The following is a 9,684-nucleotide window of genomic DNA, read 5'->3' as shown; positions in this document are numbered from 1 at the left end:
ATGTAGCAACACATTTTTCTTGTATTATCTGCTACGTTTTAGACATTGAGGACTCCAGCAAGAAAAGAACATTTCTGCTCAAGGCGGCTTTGTTTTAGATCATTTTCACGTTCAATTGTTGAGCTTTATTTGAATTTCATTATTTTCCTCACGTATTTTTTCACTTCAGGTGAAGTATTTGTTGCCTTCTTTCCTTAGTTATCATGGAATTTTCTTTTTTAATATTTTACAATTTTATTCAGAATTGGGTTACTTATCAATTATATGGTATATCGATATATTGTTGTCGTATGTGTGATTCAACTTCTTAATGCAGGAAAAAAGTATTTGAATAAGATTTTGTGCTATTTATTTAATTAGCAACATCTATTTTCATGTCAAGAAACCCTTTTTAATGTTGATATAGTATTGTTGTATGTGGGATTTAATTTCTAAATGCTGGAAAAAATTATTTCAATAAGATTTTATGCTATTTACTTAATTGGCATCATTTACCTTCATGTCAAATAGCCCCTTTTTTGCCAGCATATCAAGTACGCCCACTATTGTTGTAATTAAAGAGAGCTAAGAAACAACAACAACAACAACAACAACCCAGTATAATCCCACACGTGGGGTCTGGGGAGGGTAATATGTACGCAGACCTTACCCCTACCCCGAAGGGTAGAGAGGCTGTTTCCAGGAGACCCTCGACTCAAAAAGCAACCGAAACCGATATATTAGTACTATAAAAATGCATAATAAAATAACAGCAATACAATAATAGCAATACAATAAATATGAAATACAGAATACGACATACGAAAAAGATGACTGGTATGGTAAGACTAGCAGGTAAAGCCCTGCATCAATAAATGACCAATGACATTCTTAGTCTAACTCCTAACTGGCTAGTCTCACTCTATTGTGATGTAGAAATATTCACAACTCTCCCCTAACCTACAACCTTAATACTCGACCTCCATAATTCCCTGTTAAGGGCCATGTCCTCAGTAATCCGAAGTCGCGCCATGTCCTGTCTGATCACCTCTCCCCAATACTTCTTAGGTCGTCCTCTACCTCTCCGCATGTCCACTACAGCCAGTCGCTCACATCTCCTCACCGGTGCATCAGTGCTCCTCCTCTGAATATGTCCGAACCATCTGAGTCTTGCTTCCCGCATCTTGTCCTCTATGGGGGCCACGCCCACCTTCTCTCGAATATCTTCATTCCTAATCTTATCCATTCTTGTATGCCCGCACATCCACCTCAACATCCTCATCTCCGCTACTTTCATCTTCTGGACGTGTGAGTTCTTTACCGGCCAACATTCAGTTCCATATAACATGGCAGGCCTAACCACTGCTCTATAAAACTTACCTTTTAGTAACGGTGGCACTTTCTTATCACACAAGACTCCCGACGCTAACCTCCACTTCATCCACCCCACCCCTATACGGTGTGTGACATCCTCGTCAATCTCCCCGATCCCCTGAATAACCGATCCAAGGTACTTGAAACTACCCCTTTTGGGAATGACTTGAGAGTCAAGCCTCACCTCAACTCCCGCTTCCGTCGGCTCAACTCCAAATTTGCACTCGAGGTATTCCGTCTTCGTCCTGCTCAACTTGAAACCTTTAGACTCAAGAGCATGTCTCCAAATCTCTAGCCTCTCGTTGACGCCGCCTCGTGTCTCGTCAATTAGAATAATGTCATCAGCAAATAGCATGCACCATGGCACCTCCCCTTGAATATGATGAGTCAGTGCATCCATCACCAGGGCAAATAGGAATGGGCTGAGCGCAGACCCTTGATGCAACCCCGTAATAACTAGAAAATGTTCAGAGTCGCCTCCTACTGTCCTAACCCGAGTCTTAGCTCCATCATACATGTCTTTAATCACCCTAATATAGTCAATCGGGACCCCTTTATCCTCTAAGCAGCTCCATAAGACCTCCCTAGGAACCTTATCGTACGCTTTCTCCAAATCAATAAACACCATGTGAAGATCCTTCTTCCTATCCCTGTACTGTTCCACCATCCTCCTAATAAGGTGGATAGCTTCTGTGGTAGATCGTCCCGGCATGAACCCGAACTGGTTGTCTGAAATAGACACCGTCCTTCGCACTCTCATTTCTACCACTCTCTCCCAAACTTTCATGGTATGACTTAGTAATTTGATGCCCCTATAGTTGTTACAGCTCTGGACATCACCTTTGTTCTTATACAACGGGACCATTGTACTCCACCTCCACTCTTCAGGCATCCTATTAGTCTTGAATATAACACTAAACAATGCAGTAAGCCATTCCAAGCCTGCTCTACCCACACACCTCCACAGTTCAACCGGGATTTCGTCTGGCCCGGTAGCTCTGCCCCTCTCATCTTACGCATTGCCTCCATGACTTCATCGATCTCAATGTCCCTACAATTACTTAATTCATGGTGACTGTCGGCATTCCTCGATTCCCCAGGTCTAATATCTTGATCTCCTTCTTCACTTAGAAGTTTATGAAAGTAGGTCTGCCACCTTCTCTTAATCTGGTCATCTCCCATCAAAACTTTGCCGTCGTCATCTTTTATGCACCTCACCTGGTCTAGATCTCGAGTTATCCTCTCTCTCGCCTTAGCGAGTCGGAATAACTTCTTCTCCCCGCCTTTGTTCCTTAGTTCCTCATACAGACGAGCAAAAGCTGTCGTCTTAGCCTCCGTCACTGCTATCTTTACCTCCTTCTTAGCTACCTTATACCTCTGACTGTTCTCTCTCTTCTCCTCCTCGTTAGTGCTCCCTACTAACCGCAGGTAAGCCGCCTTCTTCGCTTCCACTTTACCTTGGACAGCTGCATTCCACCACCAATCTCCTTTATGACCACCATTGCGGCCCGTAGATATCCCTAACACCTCTCTCGCCGCCTTTCTTATACAGTCCGCCGTCGTCGACCACATTGTGTTTGCGTCCCCACCACTTCTCCAAGCTCCCATTGCCGATAACCTCCCTTCTAACTCCTTAGCTTTATCCTTAGTTAAGGCGCCCCACCTAATCCTAGGGCGTCCTTGTACTGACCTCTTCTTCCTCCTTATCCTAATACAAATGTCCATCACCAAAAGTCTATGCTGTGTTGATAGGGTCTCACCGGGGATAACCTTGCAGTCCTCGCACAACCTTCTGTCGCATCTCCTGAGGAGGAGATAGTCAATCTGAGTCTTCGCCACCGAACTTTGGTAAGTAACCAAATGTTCATCCCGCTTCGTAAAACTCGAGTTCGCAATGACTAGATCGAAAGCCTTGGCAAAGTCCAACAGCGCAATGCCCCCTCCGTTCCGCTCTCCGTAACTAAAGCCGCCATGCACCTCAGTGTACCCACCTGCAGATGACCCAATATGACCATTGAAATCTCCTCCTATGAATAACATCTCAGAAGGCGGTATACTACGAACAATCTCATCCAACCCCTCCCAAAAGCACCTCTTAATATCCTCATCTAAGCCTGCTTGCGGTGCGTACGCGCTAACGACATTTAAAGTACCCTCACCTACCACCAACTTAATAGTCATTAGTCTATCATTCACCCGCCTGACCTCTACCACGGACTCTCTAAGATGACTATCTACCAGGATACCCACTCCATTCTTACCCCTCAGGATACCAGAGTACCACAACTTATACCCATCCACGTTTTTCGCCCTCGATCCGACCCACCTATTTTACATAAATATTTTTAAAATAAATAAAAATTAGAAGTACTGAATTTTTTTATGTATTTTAGAAGCAATATTTTCTAGCAATGATGAGGTTTATATCTCGAAATATTCTGATTTAAGTAATAATCTGTGATCTTCTTTCTTTTTATTTTAGGTTGACACTCTCAACGAGATGTTCAACCGTTCAAGGGTAACAAACATATGGTTTGATGTTACTTCTTTTTTGTGTTTTGTTTCTCTGGATTTACACAATTTATATTCTTATTTGCATGTTGATTATGTTCTTGAGACTTGACATCTCTCATAGGCCAAAAAAACTAATTATCTTCTTTTCTCTAGCTTTTATATTTTTTCACTTCATGTTAGAAGCTCATTAGAAAATTAATCCTTTCATAAGAACTATTTCTTGCATAAGTCTCATCAAGGAATTAGGATTGTTTTGTGGTATGCCTTTATATTTTCTTTTACTTTTTTAATTCGCGTGAGGCAAGTTTTGTTTGTTATCTTAAATTTCGTTACGTTATACTTATATTGGGGTGTTATTTTTTTTTTTTGTTTCAGCATGTGATATACTCTTATATCTTCTTTATCTCTTCTTCCTACTAAAACAACTGAAAATCTTTTAAGTTGAAATTACATTATAAAATATGATCTTCCAAATCACTACCCCTACATATAAATAGGAACATGGACATTTAGAGAGATAGAGACATTAATTTCTAACGGAACATAATTTAGATAGAGACATTAATTTCTAACGGAACATAATTTAGAACGGTTGACGGTAAAAAAGACGAGGAAGATAAGAAAATAGAATTGAGATAAGATTATGTTTTTGAGTTGGAAAAAAAAAAGGGCTGATGAGTTGAATTTCTTTTGGGTTTATATAAAGTCATTATAACCTTCATGATCAAATTCCTAAAAGTATCTGGTAAAGGCTAAAATGGAATAGAGAGATTAACTTGAGATACTTGTGTCTTTTTATATATTCCAAAATCTATTATAAAATTATCTTATTTGTTTTATACTATCCGATTTCATTTTGCCAGACAATCAATTTCGTGAATTTTACTTTTAATCATGGAGATTCTTCTCTTTCAAGAAAGTAAATTTCTTGGAGAAAATAGAAGGTAAGGCAACATTAGTAAAACTTTCACAAAAAGACTGCTATTCACTACATTACTAGAACCAGGAACACAAGAAGAAAAAGGGTTGAACATTCACAACAGAATTCAGTCATGCATTAATACTCGTAACTATTGCAATTAATTTATTATCTACTCATATGAGAAGTTGAATAATCATTCAAGAATTAATGAGAACACTTCAGTGGCGGATGACTTTTGCGCTTCCTAAACAAATCAATTATTATTTTTCATTTAGTAAGAGAATTCTAAGGGTGGGGGATGGGGGTTAATTAATATATATCAAGAGCAAGGAATGAGAGAATAAAAAGCAAAATAAAAAAGAGAAAAAACAAGCAAACACCTTTCTTGGTTTATGAGGTGTGTCACGTTATTAATGCAATGACCAACTTCATATTATATAGATATGGATATTAGTATATGATTTCATAAATTTACTTATATGATTTTTATGACCGCGCGAAGCGCAGATAAATTTACTAGTTATTAGTATAAAAGTTGCAGTAATCAATAAAGTCACAAAATTTACTAGCAAAATTAATTAAACTTTGGTTGGTGGAATTTTATTTTTCAAAAGTTGAAGGCAGTAGATTATTAGTATTTGACCTAAAAAAATAGAAAAGAAAATTTTTAACTCATAAAATTAAAACTCTATATCAAAATTATTCAAATTCGTGTGTATACATATATTGTTTTCTTCAAATTCAATGATCGTTTTTTCAACTATTTTAGCGATTATGATAGAGATAAAAAATTTCTTCCGGAGGACTAGACTCTGTATCAAAATTATTCGAAAGCTATATTTTTCTAAATATCAGAGGACAAAAAACAAATAACATTGGGTTTTTGTTTAATATTAATTAGTATGTATATTAATTAATTAGATTCATGTATATTATTTTCTTCCACAACAAAAAAATATATATGAATTTTGTCACACCCCTCTTTTTAACAAGCCTCACTTAACCCTCTTAAAAAAAAAGATTTAGTAAAGAGCTTGAAAAGGATTTTTCAATTAGAACGTGACAAAAATTGTATTCAAAAGGAAAATAACTCAGAGTCGCCACCTGACTTTAATTCGGTGTGTCAGGTCACCGTTTTTAAAAAAAATAATTTTTCCTTTTAAAATATTTTAGACTCTAAAACCAAGTCCGCACCAGAGATTCGGGTAAGAGGGTTCATTTGACTCGGGGAGAGGTGTTAGGTACTCCCTGAGTCCCGTAACTAGTACGGTTGCATACTCGATCTAGTTGGCTTTCAGAATATTCGAATTGAGGTAAACAAACACAGCAAAAATAAACACACAAAAGGGCTCGAGGTCGTCCCCTCCTAATAAAAAAATAAAGATAAAAATAAAACAAAATACTATAAGCTCTACCTTGGCCTCCAAATACAAGTTCTACGGGACATTCCCCGGAATAAAATATATGCAAGTCCTTCGGGGCATTCCCCGGATAAATTTAACTAAGGAACGACCTCTCACCTCAAAATCCAAACAAAATTCTAAGGTTTGCCTACCCGAATATGGTCAGCCTAAGCAAGCTCCTAGCGGATAGTGTATAAAATAAAGTAAATGAAATAACTACATAAAAGAAAACTCTAAACCATGCTCATGTTTTGTTTTTAACTTCTTATTTCATGCATTTGACCGAGCCCAATCCTAAAACATGAGAGCAATTAGTTACTAATGGGCTTTGGTCATTCTCCCTCCCATGAGCCAACAATCATTCAAAGAAACAGATAAGCCAAGAAAAACGAGACCCAAATCACACGGGAACAGAGCCAACAAAGTGACAATAAGATAAATATATGATGGATTAAATTACGATAAGGGCCACTTGGAGTTTCGCTAAACCTATTTGCACATCACATTCCTCAATTTAAGGCCCGAATTGCAACAAGATTCTTTTAGCCTAAACCTCACTAATAGCCAAGTTCGCATACCCAAATATTACAAATTAGCGCAAGTAAAGATTGTATGCTAGAAAGAATTCTCAATGCATTGTTATTATCTCTAAAGAAATAAAACTTATCCTGACATGAAGGAGCAATTCCAACTATTCACAGGGAATACACCGAAAGTGCAGATATGACACCCTTTCAATACAAAATTGTTCACATTAGCACTGTCAATTGTGAGAGTCCAATACAATAGTAGATTAGGCGTTGCTTCAAATAAGAGCTAATTCATGGCTTAAAATCACTAGCTTAAATCATATGAGCTTGAGTGACTGCACTCCAAATTAACGTGAATAGCAGAGGCAAAAATGCACATGCCAAACCTTAACCAATAATTTTCTTTTAAAACCAAGGACACTTAAGGTGGACACAAAGGATATTCACTCATGAATTTCAATCCAAAACACATGATAACCCCATAAAATGAGTAATTCACTCAATATTCGAGAAAACATCATATATTAAGGAAGATACTACTTCTGAGCAATTCCAGAATCAAACAAAACTTAACCCATTAACACTTAAGCCTTAAACGGATATGAGCATACTCAAACAGTGAGGGAAAAATCATTTAAATTAACCTGTGGCACCTAACTGCTCATATGAGCAATGAAAGCATGGCAGTCATCTTTACACAAGTTAACCAATTCTATGACCTTAAAGCCGACTAAACCCCAAAGATCTTTTCATAATTTAATCCATCATATACAAAGTAAAGAGAATAAGGAAAGAGATGAACCTGAAATCACAGCTTTCCAATTTATTCAATTCTCCAACGATTACAACTTCGTTAGAACTTCGACGGCCGAACTCGAACAGGAAATAGAACAAAATAACATCAACTGGGTTAGCGAACACCCAATTAGAACCGCAAACTCCGAACCGGCAGGCAAACCTCGACTCCTCAACGTTTCAGTTTAACTCTATGTTTAAGAATCACAACCAAAATGTTGGAAAGAAGAAACAGAAGTGCGAAATTAAAATAAGTAATCAGAAAATCTTTTTTCTTTTTTTTTTGAATTAAAGGCAAAACACACGAAAAATCTGAAACATAGAATGATGAAAGGAAAAACCCACTTCGAAGAACCCCCCCCCCATCTCTGTCCAGGCCCAAATATATAGCCCTCTCCCGAAGCTTCTCTCCTTCCTTTGCAAGAAATCGCAAAAGCCCTTCAAAAATTCGAAAATCCCACTAAAATTATGAAAATCTCCTTCTTTTTGGTAAAAATCTGGGCAAATAGAGGGGTATGATTAATTTCATTAATCATATCCTACCCTTCGTCCATCATCTACCGTTGAAAGAGATTCACGTGTGAGAGAGCAAAACAAGACGCGGATTCGAACCAAAATCGGTTATTTGTCAGGCCACGTGGAAGAAAGAGAGAAGGGAAAGGGGACCATGAGTTAACCCGGCCGATTCCAGTGAGTTTGGAGGCGGGCAGAGGCTGGAAAAAGGGGGGCGCCGATTTGGGTAGTCTTTAGGGTTAGGGATTTGGGTTATAAGGTCGTATTTATATGGGGGTGGGATAAGACATGGGCCATTGGATTATATGAGATGAATGGCTAAGATTTAGAGGGGGAAATGGGCAGTTATATGGGTCGTTTGGGTTAAAAACGGGTCAGGGGTGTTGGGTTGCTGATTTGGGCTTCAAAATGTGCGAAATTGGGCCAAAAAGGACTGAAAATTCAAATTAAATACCTATAAAAACTCTAAATTAATTTTGATAAACTATTAGTATTAAAAATAAAACTAAAAATTAAAGTTGGAACTATTTTTGGTATTTTCAAAGATTATATTAGGATTAAAATATGCTAAAAGTAATATATCTTTCTAAAAATACCTAATATTGAATTAAATAGAAAGTGAAACTATTTCTATATTTTTTTTCAATTTTTTTGTGCCTTAAAATAGAATTAAAATTAATAATAAATTAAAATCCTATAGAAATAAACCCAAATAAATATCCTAAAAATACTATGACTATTAGAGGTGATTCTAATGCGTGGGTCAAAAATATATGTCTACAGCTGCCCCTCTTTGACGGAAAACACAAAGTGTTTTCAGAAAAAGAACAACAAAATATGTTTTTTGACTGACCCTTATTTAGAGAGACCAAAACTAAAAGAAAAAAGAGCGTGACCGAGCCCTGGTGTTTGAGTTGCCTACATATCCTTGGCTATAAAGGAATCAGCCACGTGTAGTTCAGAAGTGCGTGAGATGATGGAGTATACCGAGGTGGAGAGTTGAGTGAAGTGACGTCGGAGTTCCGGTCCGCAGTACCTGCCATTACATAAAAAATAAAAGGGAAAAATTACAGCAAAAGTAAAAGAAAAATACAAGATCCTATCTGCTTCTTGTCTTGAATCTTCCTTGAATCTCTATTTGATCTTCAACATAAGACTGAAAAGTGGACCCTGTTCTTTAGGCGGGCTCCTGATGCTTCTTGAATTTGCGAATTGAAAGTAACTCTGAAATAAATTCCCTCGTTCTCCATATGAGTGCCTGATTTCCAAAACTTGAATTGTATTCCCTCGTTATCCAGGTGGGCGCCTGATTGCTAAAACTTGAACTATATTCCCTCGTAATCCAGGTGGGCGCCTGATTACTAACACTTGAACTGTATTCCCTCGTTATCCAGGTAGGTGCCTGATTGCTAAAAGTTGAACTGTATTCCCTCGTTATCCAGGTGGGCACCTGATTGCTAAAACTTGAACTGTATTCCCTCGTTATCCAGGTGGGCACCTGATTGCTAAAACTTGAACTGTATTCCCTCGTTATCTAGGTGAGCACCTGATTGCTAAAACTTGAACTATATTCCCTCGTTATCCAGGTGGGCGCCTGATCGCCAAAAACTTGAATTGTATTCCCTCGTTATCCAGGTGGTTACCTGATTACCAA

At 37.9% G+C, this 9,684-nt stretch overlaps 1 protein-coding gene across 1 annotated transcript; it reads right to left on the bottom strand.

The window, feature by feature from the left end:
* Window positions 1–477: 477 nt before the first annotated feature.
* On the bottom strand, window positions 478–3,078 carry LOC138887319 (uncharacterized). Its single transcript, XM_070169051.1, has 2 exons — window positions 2,386–3,078; window positions 478–564 (listed from the first exon to the last, which is right to left on the bottom strand). Exons 1-2 carry the CDS (start codon window positions 3,076–3,078, stop codon window positions 478–480), a joined length of 780 nt encoding a protein of 259 aa, XP_070025152.1.
* Window positions 3,079–9,684: the final 6,606 nt, after the last annotated feature.

Source organism: Nicotiana sylvestris, chromosome 3 (assembly GCF_000393655.2).
Source record: "Nicotiana sylvestris chromosome 3, ASM39365v2, whole genome shotgun sequence".
Lineage (NCBI taxonomy): Eukaryota > Viridiplantae > Streptophyta > Magnoliopsida > Solanales > Solanaceae > Nicotiana > Nicotiana sylvestris.
This window is presented reverse-complemented; position numbering and strand designations above follow the sequence as displayed.